We start from the raw sequence: 18,584 nt of genomic DNA, 5'->3' as shown, positions 1-18,584 counted from the left end.
AGGCAGACCACCGTCCCTCCACCCACGGACGGTGGGCAGACAAAACCTTAGCAACACCACCCGATTGAGAGAACCACGCTTAACCACACGAACTTTGACCCTAGTCAAAATCAGGCTTGTCCCTGGGAAATATGTTTACAAGTTTGCCCACATATAAACAACGTAAAGGTCAAGGTTTCAACTTCCGACTTCCTGCTTTACGGACGTCCTCATGCCATGAACTGCAGGCAAGGCACTGGCAGGGTTTGCACTGTTCGCGACCATTTAAACGTTTGAAATAAGAGTAGCTGGCTCCCCTCGGCCATCGAAATACATGGCTGCAGTAGATTTTGGATAAATGGTCATGACTGGCCGCAATTTGGTAATTTCTGGACACATTTCAGGAGAGCTTCTTACCTTCCCGTTTTAGTAACCATTCCTATCTTTCGCGATGTTGACCAACCCGTAAAATCCCTGATAAGTCCACGGATTAGCATAATTAGTTGTGTTGACTAATTAATTACAGCATGTGTGTATGAGAGATATACGTCCTTGTAATGGAGTGTAAAATAAATAAAGAGTTACAGAGGCTAGGTTATGTTATATAAACCATTTATTTTATTTATTCCGATCATTCAGAGCATGAAGAAAGAAGAGAAAATGATAGAGAAAACACTGAAAAACTCAGTAGTACTTATTGGGTCGCCTGTGTTTCAACTCGAATCACTGCAACGTTTGTACTGGGGCAGAAAATACTGATTTCTGAGAGGTTACGGTTTCAAATATGACTGTCACATGATCTTTATGTAAACAATGATTACAAAATACAGATCATAGCATTTCATTTTGCTATGCTTTTAGAAAATATATATTTTAATGGGTTATGAGCTCAGATTTTTGCAGAAAATTAATTGTTTGTAGGTCCAAATGCTTGTCCTGGAACTTTAAGTCACTATTTTTGTATAATCTTAATCGTAATAGATAAATCAATTTACTGGTAGGGAAAATATTTCACATTTTCACCCCCATTTCCTGTTCATAGGTTCAATTTCTCCATTGAAAACAATAATTTGGGTCATACCATAATGGTGGAAAGGGGTACAATGCAGTCTAGTTGATTCAGTTTCACTCCTGATCTTTATTCATATTCTGCCTGAATAAAAACACAACACAATCGACATGGATGCCCATCTCTGTTTCATAAAATCTGGATAACAGCCCCTTCAGAATCAAGTTCACACAAACAAGACAATAGTAATCACATAGGTGACAACATATTCTCAGGAATGAAAAAGCCGCTGACATGATGTATGATACAAATCTAAAGGTTATTAGATGACTGGCTGGGCTGATACTTATCAAATGTATCACTGATAAGTGATAAACATTGCTATTATTCCTACCGGTAAATCAATATCTGCACTACAGATACATGTCAGATTTTGTTTGGTATAGTTTGTCAAATTTATCAAAAATCTTCCTCTGCACAAACTTTAAAAGTAAATCATACTGTTCCCTAAAATACAAACACAACTAAATAATGTGAAATCTTTGCTATTTGAGAGTAAATTGTATTGTCAAGTGATATCAAATTTGATTATAAGTGTGCACAGTTAGGACAATACCACATAAACATTGACCCTTTATAGAAAGAAAAGGTCATAAGAATATTTGCACAAGGACACATAGGTCCCTGGAGAACTGATATTATAGTCCTTAGGCTCCTGGGGAACTCTAGTACCTTGACTAGATGAGCTGTATCAATCATAAATGTCCTCATATAGCTGCCAAAGACGTATGAAAATTATTCAAAATTTAGCTGGGCTAAACTGAGAGAAAGCAAAGAAAATATAAATTTAAATACAGTAACTACACATGAAAATGTCTCGTAATTTCTTCTACATGTGAATCAAATGAATTAAAACTGTCAATGGATATTTCAAATATTCAACTTTTATGAATTAAATCACTAAGGGACATCTGAAAACAACATTAGCCAATGTAACTGTAAATGCCTTAAGCTGTTATGACCCAATGGTTATTTCCCTACAGTTGGAATCTGTGAAAAGTAAACCTTAAAGAACACATGATACCATTGGGGATATTAGTGAAAGGACAGATTAAATAATTTATCAACATATGATATATTTGTATTATTCTCTGCTATGTAGACAATTTTCATGGTATTAAGCCAATCACTTTTTGCCAAAGGGCAAAAGATATTTATCGAAATATATTCATGTCATTCAAGTCACTAAATGTCAAACACTGTTTCTTTCCTTTATCATATTCAACTCCTTTCCTTTAGCTGCATTGCCTTTATATAACATGGGGTCCAATTCAAAACATCTGTAAATCTTTACAGTGTTATAGCCAAAAACTGCCTCAGTAAAACAATAATGGCACACAATACTTGCCTTCAAAAGCAAGCTTACTCAACACTCAAAATACTGAAATATGTAGGATGATTTGACTTACAATTGAGTAATTGATTTACAGATTTATAAATGGAATCTGTGACCAGAATATATACATAACTTAACATGGAACAAATCTAATTGTTTCAGTTTAGAAGGTCGGAAAATGCATTTACTTAGCAATGATGCACTGGACAACTAAAATCCATTGAAGATATGTGTATATGCTTTGTTAGTTTTCTTTTTACCAATTCTGCTTTCATCTTCTAGCCTACAAAACCTTACTGACTTGTTACCTTGAAACATGTTTAAATGCTTTAAAGTTAATGACAAGAGTCTTGCTAATTTCATTTGTATCTTGATGACAATAGTCTAAAAACAACAAAATGCCCATTTTAAAATATTTACCCTACCTCAAAAGATACAATAATGATCAATTGTATCAACAATTTTCTAATAGAAAATTGTTGATACAAACAATCATTATCGTTATTATCATTAGAAATTCTATGAAGTCAGTTCAAATTGGGAGGTACATATTCACAGAGTATCACGTATTAAAGTTGGTTATTCCCTGAGTTTTCAAATTATGTTTACTGAGCACTGACATTTTTGTATTGATCAGTGCTACCCTTAGGAGTTCTTACTATTAATTATCTGCCAATGCTTAGACACTGTACAGTGCTATCAATCACTTATTAAATTCCAATGTACAAATTTGCAGTTGGTTCTGTCCTGCTCATTTTTTATGGACATATTTGGATGAAAACATGAATATCATGTCATATTGCTGTATTTATCATCTTCCTGATTTGATGAGAATGTTGTGCAGTGATGTGTGACAAGGAACTCTGAAAGTAACCTGAAGTACTGGACCCTGCTGCAATTTGTGTTAAACAATTCTTTAACTTCAGCTCATTGAACCTGGAGCTTTATGCTGTATTCACATACTATTTTTGAGGACAAAGAACGATCATTTGAAAGGCGTATAACTAGACTCAATAAATGAATGTCCAGAATTTTCAACCAAAATTTTGCAAAATATAATGTGGCTTTTGGTAGTATGATTGTAACCTGAGACATAAACCCTACAGGTCTATAGTTGAGATCAAGTTGACGCATGGACCCTAAGAGCTTCAAGTCACTTTGACCCTTGACTGTTTCAACCCCAGTCACCTCTGGTCACCTTGACTCTTCCATCTCTACACTTCGACCCCATCATACCTTTCCTTTGGTGTCATGATTACCAGTTTAGTTCTGTGCTCACAGTGTTTTGTAGAAATGTAGTGGAAGTGAGTAATGCCAGAAACACTGCACCACCTCGTTTGGGCTAGACCTGGGCCATGAGATGCATTGTATGGGTGCAGTCATGGACAATCAGCAACACAAGGCTGTGGTGCATGCTTTTATCATATCAAAACAGGTAAATGTTGTTTTGAAGCAGCAGATTTCTTCACAGAAACATTTTTCCTGGCCAAGTTGCATGACATTTAAAGTCAGGGCTCGAACTTAACGGTTGCCCGCTTGCCCGGGGCAGGTAAAACCTGTCATCGGGCTGGTAAAAATAAATTACACTTGCCGGGCGGGCAAGTGATAAACTTTGATCAAATTTACATGTTCTGGGAATAAAAAACTCAAGAAATTTTGTTGAACAATGTTCGCTGTTATCGAGTTTCAAGTCACTGAAGCGGGTATCACAACGACAAGCCGGACGTCAACATTCGGCGAGTGATATCCAGCTGTTGTCTTTCCTCCCTCTGGAAGTCTAATCTCATTAACGTAAAACTTGCACTTGTTTGTCGCTAGTGACTCCCAGGGGTGTTGGTCAGTAATTTCAACAGCCACTTTGCACGTGGAGACCTGACTGAGACAACGCAGACTGTACGTCATGGCGAAGCAAACCACCCTGTTTTCATGTAAATTTTTGAAATCCAAGCCTGATAAAGTCACAGATTCCGGAACAGGATCTGTGACAGGGGATACAGTACACGTTCAACCGGCTGGCCACTCAGTTATCGACTGTGATAAAGCGCTAGCTAATGGCGCGGTCGCAGCATCGAGTTCAGTGGAAAGTGAAGAAGCAGAAGTGCGATATATATGAAAAGAAATGACAACGGAAGTTTCAAAACTCCTGGAAAAGAGATTTGCTGATGCGAATATCGATTGATGGGCCACCCCTTCAGCTATATGACCCCAATCCTGCACTAGCATATTGGTGGACGAGTGGGCAGAGATCACGAAGACTAACTGTAACTAGTGGATCGTAACAATTAATATGATTATCAATACAGACAAAACAGAACCTCCATTGATATGATGCTGTCGGCCACATTTTGAGATTGCTTGGTCTTCGGATCTCTGCCCAAACAATGTAAACATACAAAAAATCGGGCAAGTAAGATTGTTCATATGGCAAGTAAAATTTCTGGAAACTTGCCCGCTGGGCAAGTAGGTAAAAAAGTTAAGTTCGAGCCCTGAAGTGTTGTCATATAACAAAAAAAGTGTGACGAGGTTGAAGTGACCACAACCAGCAGCATGTAACAAGAGGGTGTGAACTACTTTGATTGAAATAGACTGGGGTCAAGTGACCTGCTGCCAATCCTAGGCTATGGTATGTGGTTGAGATCAAAGATATATAAAGATGCATGTATGCAATATCAGAATTTGCATAAGATGTAGCTTGAAATGTTAAAATGATATCTAAAGCAGTTATTTATTTTGTTTGTTTATTTATTCTTATTAATCTTTTGAAGATTCGTTGGCTATATTTGTTCTTCCTGAGAATCGGACACATCCAAACCTGACAGGCAAGCCCTTGCATTGCAACAAACGAGGAGCCAGCTTGTATGATTGCATTGTTTATATATTGCATGCTGATGAAAATGACAGTTGGTGGGCCGGTAAAGTTGCTCTCTCAGTTTAACGACACGCCACACCCACGACAAACACTTGTGTACTCACATTTACAAGTCCAAAGTAATGTTCATTCGGCGGGAACTGATCAGAACCAATTTCCTTTTCTAGTGCTGAAGCATTAGCTCCCTGGAAAAGGAAAGTAGAGTGCATGCTATCAACCTTTCGAAACTAGGCTACCGCTGTAACTGTGACAGCTTATTCAATATGTACAGTACTACAAGTACAAGTGATAGTCCTATGGCAGCTATCACCTTATCCATACGTCTTTCATGTCATTACCCCTATCAACTCCAAAATGGTGCAATAAACCCTTCCAAGTATTGAACGAAATATCACTGTCACCGACTCAAAGCAATATCAGAAATTTCTAAAACATTTTATCAACTGCAACTTGCACCGATCATACTTTAAGCACATGCCAACTTACCATGTTTTTTATCGCTGTTTACCGATGGTGTTGCACGGCTCATGACATCAACATTGAAGCTTGGCCGCCATTTTAAATTTATACATGGCATCATGGGTAATTTGAAACATTCTTGACCCATTGAGATTTTAGGAAAGATCGTTAGAATGCTGTATTTAATTTTTAGATATTTCATATATATCCCTAATAAAATATTATATTCTTTCTTGTAATCTTTAAGCTCTCAGTAATTTAAGTGGAAAAAGGCCATAGGCTGCCTTCCAGTCTTGCGGGTCATGTGACGTCAGTCTTCCTCTTACTCGTGGGTCCGCCATTTTGTAAGTAAGGCATGACACCTCTGTGAAGTTTGAGTCAAAACTATCGAAAATTACGAGAACATGGTCGAAAATCTCACCAATACAATGATAATATTAGTTATGCAAAATTACACCTGCAAATTTTGAAAAACGGGGATCGTGTTTTAAAATTGTACGACGCCATTATTCTGTAGCACATGTTGTTGGAGAGTCTGAGTATCTGCGTACAGGTCTGTGTGTTCCCGGCGTTATACGGCTGGTGGAGGCCGTATAACGCCGGGAACACACAGACCTGTACGCAGGGCTACATCACTGCGTGCATTGAATATAGCCGGTGCTTTTAGCCACAGTTCTGATATTGAATCAAGGAAGCCCCCCCCCCCCCCCCCCCCCCCCCGCCAGAGATTGCAACACTGGATATACTATAATATGAAGAGTCTGTTGGAATTTATCGTAAAATGTGCATAAAGAGCGAAGCCTTGTACCGACGGGGATTTCCGCACCTCGCATGCAGTAAACGTGCATTACAATATTAGGTGTTACAAACTCTGAACCGGATGAAATATAAATTCATCTAATCAGTGAAAAATTCCTTTAACTTGCCGATGTTGGGATCGACGAATATTCTTTAAGGGTGTTACATAAACTTGCAAAATTCAGTTATCAGTAACTGTATCTTTGACTTTGGCAAGACCTCATGATCACTGCCACATGAGGGCAGCCTCATGATGATGTACCTGAATCCTGTTAAATTTTGGACATTCCTTTGAGGGAACAAATCAACTCCAAAGTTGCAAGGGCTCAGGGTTTGCATATTTATGATGAATCAAAAACTATTTAATGTTGCGAACTACCAAGAAGGGGAAGGAAAGGGGGGGGGGGGGGGGGTTAGTAACCTTACGAGTCTTTCCAAATCCTTCAAATATGTGTAGCCATTTCAATGATGATGAGCATGATTATTTGCTAAAGATAACATTTATAAAACCCATGTCCAGTCCACCATAAAACCTCATCACACAGACATGCCAATAAAATGAAAGTAGAACATCAATTTTTTAGTACTTCAGTTTTACAGTGTCAGTTTTATCAGGAAGTACAAGTACATTCATATGGACATCATGAAGACAACCTGAATGTATTTATTTTTATCTACACCGTCATCCAAAGGGTGAGAAGCCCATGATGAGGTACCTGTAAGCCAGTACCCAATTGAGCAATGAGGTGTGCAGTGCCTTGCTCAAGAGCACAACTCTTTGCCGGAGTCTCAAACTCGCCATCCTCTGATAGTGTGAACCCTGCTTGTACTGAACAGAGTCTAAAACCTGCTATCCTTTGATCGTGAATGCAGTACCGTGACCACTGGGCCATAGTGCCTCTTCTAAAAAGACGGAGGTTTGTTCATACTCCTCCACTTATATTACTGTCACATTTGTATTTTAGGTAACCTGACACCATGGTGAAGACCAACACTAATGGGTACCGTCGTGGTACCAGGTACATGTTTTCAAAACAGTTTCGCAAACATGGCGTTGAGCATCTGTCCACGTACATGAAAGTGTACAAACGTGGCGATATCGTAGACATCAAGGTAATTACGGGATTAGATAGGATTCTACGGTGGCCCTACACGCCACGGAACTCTATTACTTTTGAATATAAACTCTAATTTTTCTTGACAATATCTTTAATATTTGTAAGAGATTTTATTTCTCCACCGCAAACTTTTAATTTTGTACGGGCAACATTATCTTAACATTATCTTAACTTTAACTTCTCGAAATTATTTTTAGTTTTAACCATAAACAAAATATGTTTCTCAAAAGTATTTTTTATTTTGTAAAACAAAAGTAAAAATTTTTCAAGATAACAAACTCCTACACGTCATGGAAATTTATTACTTTTGAACATAAACTCATATTTCTTGACAATATATTTAATATTTGTAAGAAATTTTATTTCTCCACAGCAAACTTTTATTTCTGAACGGGGAAACTTTATTTTTGGGGTAAACTGTTTTTAAAAACTTTTAACAAAAAAAACTTTTAAAAAATAACTTTAACTTTGAACGAAATATTTGTTTCTCAAAAGCATTTTTTATTCGAAAAGAAGTAAAAATTGTTCACAGCAAGAGTTGGAGATTTTTGCTAAGTGCGAACTGAATTACTTAAATGACATAACCTTATGTCTTTAGAGCAGAAAACTTAAATTCTTAAAGAAAAGTTTTATTTTTCCAAGAGTAAAATTAATTTCTTTATGGAAAAAAGATTTTCTCAGAGCAGCAAATTGAAATACAGAGAATAAAACTTTTTTCTCAATGGAGAGAAATTATTTTCTGAAGACAACAAAACTAATTCTTTCAAGATATATTTTATACATATGAGTGTGGTTTAAGAATTTGGTAAAACTGAACTGAGAAAGAACGAAAAAGGAAGGATGAAAAAGTCAAACTCACTTTTCTTCAGAGCGAAATTTATTTCTGAGAGGAGAAATATTTCATGTGAGGGCGCAATTACCTATAATGCATAGCAAACTCTTTCTAGCGAGAGTAAACATATTTTGGGGAAGAGTAAAACATTTTTCCGACGAGCAAAACTTTATTTTAACGGCGGCGGAAGTTAAAGTATCCCACCATGCAACATCCAAGTTTGATGACCCATAGTCTCCGAGACAACCATGACTGACTTCATCGGCGATACAGGCACGCTAGCCCGGCCCTAGCTGCAGTACAGTATCGAGGTTTTACCTGGGTATTTGGGTCAGACGGTTTGCCGTACTGTACTGCAGCTAGCCCAGCCCTACCCACAGGTTATCGTAACGTTGCTTGGATAGTCGTTCGAGGCGGGCGGCCGCAGGTCGCCGTTTACTTGGAAAAAAGAAACCAAGTAAACAGCGACCAAGTAAACAGCGACCTGTGGCCGCCGCCTCGAACGACTATCCAAGCAACGTTACGACGAGATAACCTGTGGCCCTACCCTGCCTGCTGGGCCGTATAACGCCAGGAACACACAGCATCGTACGCAAGGCTATGGGCACGGGCACGCAAACGAGTCAGTTCAACAGTTGCCACATGTCTGAGTCCCCGAAGAACGGTTTTGTGTTTGAGTGATTCGTCCTGACTGCAGACGTTGTGCGACGGGATGGACCGCATTGGGTTCCTTCATTAGCTCTGCATGGGCTGTGTGTTACCGGCGTTATACGGCCTCCCACCACATAACGCCGGTAACACACAGCCCTGCCATGCAGAGCTATTCCTTCATCAGTTGCTGTGTTGTTAATGTTATGTTGTGTGATAGTCATCTTTTCTATAAGCCAGATTCGTAATTGATAGAGTCTTCGACTGAAACTGAACCTGGCCCGCCAGATTTGACCACAGTCGAGCGTGGTTCAATACAGTAGTTGTGGGTCCACAGCTGTGGTGTTTTCGGACGGGATATGCCTTTTACGGGCTGGTTGACTTTCACGTTTTTGACCCCGCAAACCACACGTGAAAGTCAAAACCAGTCCGCGACTGTGGTCAAATCTGGCGGGCTCGGTTCAGTTTCAGTTTCTATAAATTACGAATCTGGCTTCTCCTCTTAGAAAAGATGAATATCACACACATTGGCTGTGTGTTACCGGTGTTATGTGGTGGGAGACTGTATAACGCCGGTAACACACAGCCCTGCCATGCATAGCCCTGCGTACAGGTCTGTGTGTACACAGACCTGTACGCAGGGCTATGCCATGCAGAGCTAATGAAGAACCCCAATGCGGTCCCGTCGCACACCGTCTGCCGTCAGGACGAATCACTCAAACATAAAACCGTTCTTCGGGGACTCAGACAAGTGGCAACTGACCCGCGTGCCCGTAGCCCTGTGTACGATGTTGTGAGTTCCCGGCGTTATACGGCCCCAACACACAGCATCGTACGCAGGCAGGGTAGGGCCGGGCTGGCGTGCCCGTATCGCCGATGAAGTCAGTCATGGTTGCCTCGGACAGCAGATCGTCCATGTAGCCGACACGAACACGAAATGTCTGATACCGGCTACCAACTCGGAGACTCTGGGTCATCAAACTTGGGTGTTGCATGGTGGGATACTTTAACTTCCGCCGCCATTAAAATAGTTTTGCTCGTCGGAAAAATGTTTTACTCTTCCCCAAAATATGTTTACTCTCGCTAGAAAGAGTTTGCTATGCATTATAGGTAATTGCGCCCTCACATGAAATATTTCTCCTCTCAGAAATAAATTTCGCTCTGAAGAAAAGTAAGTTTGACTTTTTCATCCTTCCTTTTTCGTTCTTTCTCAGTTCAGTTTTACCAAATTCTTAAACCACACTCATATGTAGAAAATATATCTTGAAGGAATTAGTTTTGTTGTCTTCAGAAAATAATTTCTCTCCATTGAGAAAAAAGTTTTATTCACTATATTTCAATTTGCTGCTCTGAGAAAATCTTTTTTCCATAAAGAAATTAATTTTACTCTTGAAAAATAAAACTTTTCTTTAAGAATTTAAAACATAAGGTTATGTCATTTAAGTAACTCAGTTCGCGCTCAGCAAAAATCTTAAACTCTTGCTGTGAACAATTTTTACTTCTTTTCGAAATAAAAAACGTTTTTGAGAAACAAATACTTTGTTCAAAGTTAAAGTTACTTTTTAAAAGTTAAAGTGTTTTTGTTAAAAGTTTTTAAAAACAGTTTACCCCAAAAATAAAGTTTCCCCGTTCAGAAATAAAAGTTTGCTGTGGAGAAATAAAATTTCTTACAAATATTAAATATATTGTCAAGAAATATGAGTTTATGTTCAAAAGTAATAAATTTCCATGACGTGTAGGGGAGTCTGTTATCTTGAAAAAATTTTCCGTTTGTTTTACAAAATAAAAAATACTTTTGAGAAACATATTTTCTTTATTGTTAAAACTAAAACTACTTTCGAGAAGTTAAAGTTAAGATAATGTTAAGATAATGTTGCCCGTACAAAATTAAAAGTCTGCGGTGGAGAAATAAAATCTCTTACAAATATTAAAGATATTGTCAAGAAAAATTAGAGTTTATATTCAAAAGTAGTAGAGTTCCGTGGCGTGTAGGGGCCACCGTAGGATTCATTATATTTATCATGATGCTTTGTTTTACTGTTGTTGACCGCTGTTGTGAGAGCTAATGTTTTTAGTCATAATAGACTTGTAGTTTTACTTCATCACATTGAAGCGCCAATGGAAACTTAATAAGTCATCCTGAATATAATGGGTCCAAAAACGAAATTATATGTGTATATTTTTGCAGCAGTTTGAAATTTCCAAGAAAAATGTTTTACAAGAAATGGAAGAGCAGTTTCAGCAAACTTTTGCAAATTCCAATAGCGACAATTATTACCCCAGATTTCTGTCATTTTCCTCACCATCATGTGGTAACATATCCCCTACTTCATATTTATAATGTTGGACAACTCATAAATGTTACCCATCGTTGCAGGGCAATGGTGCCATCCAAAAAGGTATGCCACACAAAGTCTACCATGGCAAGACAGGAAGGGTGTACAATGTCACACAGCATGCAGTGGGTGTGATTGTCAACAAACAAGTCAGGTATGGCCTGGAAAAAATTCTGTCAACCCAGAATTTAAAGCTGTTTCTTGAAATTCGTCAACTTCACCAAGGTGTGTTATATTGTCCATGGTAGTTGCGATGATGAAACCTTTTCCAAAACATTCGCAGTTTCCACCAAAGAGGCTTCGGTCTCTATGCTGGGAGAAGTACCTTCCTTGGATGTCTGAGCTGCTACCTTGACTGATACAACTAAAAATGCTGTATCCTAAAGCTTAACAATAGATAACACACTTGCTGTGGGCAAATTGTTCTCAGATATTTTAGTGCATTAGCTGGTAGCTAATTAAAATCACTATCTCAACCTTATATCCCACTGGTCAACATGTTAGTGACAAGCCAAATAAAAATTCACTTGTCCATTTGGCTAGCAGAAGCAAAACACTGCCAACCCAGATATGAAATGTACTAGCCCAGTAGCATAGGCCAGGGGATTTGCTCACCCCTTTCACACATACATGTGTTCTTTGTCCAGGATTTATTGGGATGCTCATAACATCAGCATAATTAATGCAATGGCAAATGTCTTATGGTTGTTACTTGAAGTTTACTTATACCACAGATGCTATAATTGTAAAATCTTTGCTTTCTTGGAGTGAGCAAATCTTGGTCTTTGACAGTATGCCACTTGATTTGTTCAACCCAGCTGTGTGATATTTATGGAATACAAGATTGGCTAGTGCTGATATCAAAGAATTAGTACTTTTCATAATGATCATCAATGTAAAATGTGTTTGTCTGTGTGTTTGTATGTCCGTCTGTAGCAAAGCCAGCCAGGGTCGAAAAACTGTGTGCCTAAAATAATGGTTTTGTCATATTTCATTCAGAAATCGCATCATACCCAAGAGGATCAATGTACGCATTGAACACGTCCGTCATTCCAAATGCAGAGATGACTTCTTGAAAAGAGTGAAAGAAAATGAAGAAAAGAAGAAGTTAGCGAAGGCCAAAGGAATTAAAATCAACTTGAAAAGACAGGTGAATAGTTCAAGGTTTTTCTTGCTTAGGGAAAGGGGAAATATCAAAACCAGATCTCAAAACTTGTCAATTATATTGCCCATAACTGTTGTGATCAATTGTAAAATTTTTCCATGTGTAGTAAATGTGATCTGGTCTACTTTGAAGAAGCACTGATTTGGACGTCCAGATCCTGCAGTAATTTGCTTTTGCTTTGAGTGTCAACATGATGTGGACAAATAGAAAACAATATTTTGCAATTTGATATCAGTGTAAAGAAACAAAAAACCCAGCTGTTGGTTCTGTAAGTCAACTTGTGGTGCCACATACCATATGTTACAACCAAGCATTTAAATTTTAAAATCTTTAACATCAGCCAGCCCAGACTTTTCACAGATTTTTGTCTTGAAAAACATTGACATTGTGTTTGCAGTACAGTGATACCAGCACTGTTTCCCTCACAATCTTTCAGATCTGCCAGAAAATCATGACATGGTTTTTTTTTCCTCGCTCACACTACATTTTACAACACGATTTCTTCAGTCTCTCTGATCACATCTTTTTTCCACTTTGCAGCCTGTTCAGCCACGGCCAGGACATTTTGTGAGGACAAAAAACAACAAACCTGTGCTTTTCGAACCAATTCCATATGAGTTTATTGCTTAAACATGTATGAACAGAAAAATCAAAGAAATAAATGAGAGAATGGTTCATATTTAACTGTATGTTGTGTTGGTGTCTTGTCATTTTTAGCTCCATAGCCATATGTATATATGGCAATGGAAGCTATTCTTATAGGCTAGGGAAATGTCTGTATGTATGTATGTCTGTATGTCTGTACGTCTGTATGTCTGTATGTCTGTATGTCTGTCCGTCAACATCAAAACTCCAAAACCGCTGTACATTTCATCTTGATATTTGGTGTGTACATGGATGATGGCTGTGTAGATGAGATTTTGTTCAAATGAAGTTGTCATTGCCAAAAATATGCAAATTAAGTGAAAAAATGTAAAAACAGTCAAAATTGAAAAAACTCAATAACCACTGAGCAGATTACATGAAAAATTAGCATGTAAGTACTTTGGGCTGACATGAAATGATTGTGCACATCTTGGGTCAGTATCTTGGACTTGCTATTTTTCATGAATTTTTTTGTAATTTTCTCCCATTTTTGGTCAAAAAATCTGCTCTGAAACCACAAGTCCGATTGATTTGAAACTTGGTATGGAAGTGCATAGGAGTGACCTTTGCCAAATTTGGGCAAATCGTGGTGAAATTTGCATATTTTTAGTTTACACGTCCTAGACTCCCATGTATAAGGCAGATCTCCATAGACTCCCATGTATAAGGCCACGAAAAATAAAAATTTAGTTTCTCATCGTATTCATATTGCAAAAAGGATGCAGTGACACAATTTTTAGTCCCCACAGATGAAGTCCAGTGAGCTTATAGATTGGGTCATGTCCGTCTGTTCGTCCATCCGTAAGTCCATCCGTTCACGCATATATCTCGGATATTTTGACAAAATGTCATGTGACCTTGATGACCTTTGATCTCAAATATACATATTTGTCCATAACTCAGTAACCACAAGTGCTACAGCCTTCATGTATGGTATGATGGGACACCTTATGACGCAACATATTGTACCTCATTAATTATGCGCATATCTAATTTTGAGCGAGCCAATAGAGCTAGAGGTCTGATTTTTGGTATATAGGGATAACTTAGCAAAACAATTTTTTTGACAAAATGTCACGTGACCTCGGTGACCTTTGACCTCAAATATACATATTTGTCCATAACTCAGTAACCACAAGTGCTACAGCCTTCATGTATGGTATGATGGGACACCTTATGACGCCACATATTGTACCTCATTAATTATGCACATATCTAATTTTGAGCGAGCCAATAGAGCTAGAGGTCTGATTTTTGGTATATAGGGATAACTTAGCAATACAATTTTTTTGACAAAATGTCACGTGACCTCGGTGACCTTTGACCTCAAATATACATATTTGTCCATAACTCAGTAACCACAAGTGCTACAGCCTTCATGTATGGTATGATGGGACACCTTATGACGCCACATATTGTACCTCATTGATTATGCGCATATCTAATTTTGAGCGAGCCAATAGAGCTAGAGGTCTGATTTTTGGTATATAGGGATAACTTAGCAATACAATTTTTTTGACAAAATGTCACGTGACCTGGATGACCTTTGACCTCAAATATACATATTTGTCCATAACTCAGTAACCACAAGTGCTACACCCTTCATGTATGGTATGATGGGACAGCTTATGACTGCCACATATTGTACCTCATTAATTATGCACATATCTAATTTTGAGCGAGCCAATAGAGCTAGAGGTCTGATTTTTGGTATATAGGGATAACTTAGCAAAACAATTTTTTGACAAAATGTCACGTGACCTCGGTGACCTTTGACCTCAAATATACATATTTTTCCATAACTCGGTAACCACAAGTGCTACACCCTTCATGTTTGGTATGATTGGACACCTTATGACGCAACATACTGTACCTTAATAATTATGCGCATATCTCATTCTGAGCGAGCCAATAGAGCTGGATGTCTGATTTTTGGTATATAGGGATAACTATAGGAGAGAAATTATTTGACCAAATGTCATGTGACCTCGATGACCTTTTACCTAAAATATATGTTTATGTCAATAAATAAGTAACCACAAGTGCTATGTCCTTTGTATTTAGTAGGATGGGAGACCTTATGACAACACACGCTTACCTCATTAATTATGTACACATCTAATTCTGGGCAAGCGAATAGAGCTAGAGATCTGATTTTTTGGCATATAGGGATTAATTAGCAATATAATTTTTTTTTTCAAAATGCCATGTGACCTCGATGACCTTTGACCTTGATTATACATATATATGCATATTTCAGTAACCACAAGTTCTATACCCTCCAATTTTGATAGGATATTAGACCTTAAGATGTCACATCTTGTACCTCATTTATAATGCGCATATGTATTTCTTGGCTGGCCAATACTGCTAGAGGTCTGATCTTTTTTCCCGATTTAGAACCATAACTTAGACATGCCTCATGTGTTTCAAATTGGGAACAACGACATAGACCTATGTGCCCATAGATCTCAACATATACACTCCAGTGATACTTCTTAATGACCATATTTTCCTGCCCCATCAAGACTAATACTCCTATTACAAGTGGGGACTATGTCATTGTAAATGACTTGTTGAGTTAATGGTTGTATCACAGTATTCGATATATCTAATTCTGTATTTTTTCCATTTTATATTCTGAATAATTACATTAACATATTTCACTGTCTCCAGTACATTTCATTTAAGTATTTCACTTCATGCACTTTATCCCTTTCACACATGTTCAAATATCTGACCAGAGAACAAACACTAAATAGTCCAGGATGGGAGCTACAGTGTCATTGACGCTATTTTTTGAACAGTTATTGGTAAAGACTGTACAGCTACGCATGAGAATTTTGTAGTTTACTTTAAAAGTGACACAATGAAAACACGTTCTTCTGACTGGAACTTAAACTTAACTTCAACAAGAAATGCCAAGAAAAGTACAAAGACTTATCGAATACTTATGATTCTGGATAATTTTCTGAAGTGAACTACAGTTCTTATCCTATTAGTGTGTGTGTTTTTGGGGGGGGGGCATGTATTTTTGCAAGTACTTTGCTATCATACAAGTGGAGGGCATTTATGGTGCATTGAAATTGCTTACAGAAGACAGGATGTGTCATACATCCCCTTAATTAGTCCTGGGTCTTAATAAACAGGTCATTGTAAATGGCACAGTCCTTGCTTGGTTAATAAATTTTAAAAAAATTGATGGAAATTGTTGGTCAGTGAAATTTGTACAGAAAAGCATGTCCAGAAAATGGCTCAGAAAGTATTAACCTTGTAATGGTATGTATGTGCACCGTTGAAAATGGGAATGGAATTAGTTTAGTAGTATTTTGGTATTAGATGTGGCTGTATGTTACGCGAGTTGATGAAAAAGTCAAAACAGCAGCTTTGCAACCATGTGAAATTATATCGTGAAGAAATTTGATATGCATATATAAATTGTTTGTTCAAATGAAGTTGGTCTAGGCATGTGTGAGTTAAAGCTTTGGACATGGAAAAATTAGAGCAAAAAGGCTGCCTGGCGACCATATTGGATCATATTGCTGAACATATTAGACGTGTATGGACTGCGTTATAAGAACACAGCCTTGACACTATATACTTAATCTGACCCAAGAACTCCAGATCCTGTGCTCCTTACAAGGAATATCCGATTCATTGCTATTTGCAAAGGATGACTGACTTTCTTTTGGAAATATTAATAAGATTCATAATCATAAAAATAATATTTATTCTCATGTTTATGTCAACTGAATACAATTTATAGTAAAGAATACACTGCCATATATAACAACTTGTTACATAAGAAAAAGACTGCAAAGTAGTTATAATAGGCACTAGTCAAGTTTGGTCTAATACTCAGAATTAAAGTGATCTACAGTCTGTATTCTATAGCATCACAAAAAAGAAAGAAATTACAAAAAATTGATGCAGCAGGCAAGAGGACAGAGATATTGTACAAATTTGCAGAGAGATCACAAATGATAAGAAAGCACAGAACAAGAACATACCAAGGAAAGTGTGATACATATTACAATGAGAAATACCACTGAGAGTTATGTTCAAAAACGACAAAGCTACATATCTAACAATTTATTTTTTCAATTCTTGTTTAAATCTGTATCTCAAGAGAATACTTTTGATATCTTCTAGAATATTGTTCCACACCAAAGTACATGTATTTAAATTTAATGGAGGTTTGCCCTAAACTTGTTCTGCATGGAGAACATTTTTATCTTTGGATTGAGTACTATCTGTACGATCAATTGAGGAAAAGTATGCTTTGACATGCAGGGGAAGTTTATCATGAAGTACATCATACCTGAATTTACATTGTTTATACACATCAGGAATTTTCAGTTTCTCTCATAAAGGGGCACTATGGGCATCATAACTACCGCCTGACACAATAAACACAACTGTTTTTTGAATGATAAAAATATCTAACAGATATGATTTGAATGTACTACCCCATACCTCTAAACTAAAAGAGATGTGAGGTACAATAATGAAGGCGTTATACGGCATGACTAATATTTTTGCAGGACCATAAATCTCAATTTATAAAATGTTGCAGTTAATTTACAATCTGAGTTTTTTTCAAATCAAAAAACATTTCCAATGCAATTGGTTGTCCATCCAGACCCCAACAAAAGAAGTACAATCAAATTCAATATCCTTCAACTAAAGTGAACATTCAATTTTCAAAATATTTTTCTTACGTCCAGTTACCATATAAACTGTCTTGTCAGCTATTATAATTAATTTGTTACAATTACGCCAATTTACAACCTTCTGAAATTCAAAATTTACATCAAGAAGGAGAATGGTATTTGAACTGTTGAACTGTATTATATAGTTGCTGACAATTGATAATACTGTTAACTATTTGACTTCCAACTCTTCCAAAAGAAAGCACTACTTTTTGTTTGGAATGATTTTCAAGTGGACTTTGCTGGGTGCTCCCCGATAAATCACCAAAGCCCCCTGACCCAGGATAAATTGGTCCAACCCTGAATACATTAAAATGCAACTTCCTCAAGGGAAGTTTGCAGGTATTCCAGTATTGTTGTTAACAGGAAATTATAAATTATAACAAATTTTAAAAAAATGTGAGATTAATGTATTTTTAAGTTCTAACGTAAAGATATTCCTTTAGAATGCATTTAGAAGTTAAACAAATTCGGCTGAATATCTAGTCTCGGTTTACCCAGACTGCAGTGGGGCTCTTCTAATTCTGGGTAAACCGAGACTACTGAATATCCAGAATCCGGTTATTCAGTCAAATCCGAAAACCAAACTGAATCCAATTTCAGTTTCGCATAAATGTT

At 37.3% G+C, this 18,584-nt stretch overlaps 2 protein-coding genes and 1 non-coding gene across 3 annotated transcripts in view; 2 read left to right on the top strand and 1 right to left on the bottom strand.

Annotated features, from left to right (window-relative positions):
- LOC139131887 (ubiquitin carboxyl-terminal hydrolase 12) overlaps window positions 1-5,825 on the bottom strand; it is a 33,879-nt gene extending 28,054 nt beyond the window's left edge. Inside the window, exons 1-2 of the mRNA XM_070698190.1 lie at window positions 5,740-5,825; window positions 5,358-5,438 (exon numbers count right to left, since the gene is read on the bottom strand). Coding sequence (XP_070554291.1) covers window positions 5,358-5,438; window positions 5,740-5,742 — 84 coding nt within the window. The 5' untranslated portion in view covers window positions 5,743-5,825. The remainder of the gene's footprint in view (window positions 1-5,357; window positions 5,439-5,739) is intronic.
- A 174-nt stretch (window positions 5,826-5,999) lies between these two features.
- LOC139131888 (large ribosomal subunit protein eL21-like) lies at window positions 6,000-13,298 on the top strand. The gene is made up of 5 exons (XM_070698191.1): window positions 6,000-6,056; window positions 7,476-7,623; window positions 11,486-11,598; window positions 12,444-12,594; window positions 13,150-13,298. The coding sequence occupies exons 2-5, from the start codon at window positions 7,489-7,491 to the stop codon at window positions 13,237-13,239; spliced, it is 489 nt and encodes a 162-aa protein (XP_070554292.1). The 5' UTR covers window positions 6,000-6,056; window positions 7,476-7,488; the 3' UTR covers window positions 13,240-13,298.
- On the top strand, window positions 11,693-11,790 carry LOC139132334 (small nucleolar RNA SNORD14). Its single transcript, XR_011552267.1, has one exon. It is a non-coding gene; the product is annotated as a small nucleolar RNA SNORD14 (small nucleolar RNA).
- Window positions 13,299-18,584: the final 5,286 nt, after the last annotated feature.

Source organism: Ptychodera flava, chromosome 4, assembly GCF_041260155.1.
Source record: "Ptychodera flava strain L36383 chromosome 4, AS_Pfla_20210202, whole genome shotgun sequence".
In the NCBI taxonomy this organism is placed as follows: Eukaryota; Metazoa; Hemichordata; class Enteropneusta; family Ptychoderidae; genus Ptychodera; species Ptychodera flava.
The sequence above is the reverse complement of the archived record's forward strand: the minus strand, read 5'-3'. Positions and strand labels throughout refer to the sequence as shown.

Bases quoted from the DNA above. Each gene is read 5' to 3' on its own strand.
- LOC139131888 (XM_070698191.1), top strand. From the start codon at position 7,489: ATGGTGAAGACCAACACTAATGGGTACCGTCGTGGTACCAGGTACATG. The intron at 7,624-11,485 runs GTAATTACGGGA...CCATCGTTGCAG, and splicing joins GCGATATCGTAGACATCAAG to GGCAATGGTGCCATCCAAAA. The intron at 12,595-13,149 runs GTGAATAGTTCA...TCCACTTTGCAG, and splicing joins AAATCAACTTGAAAAGACAG to CCTGTTCAGCCACGGCCAGG.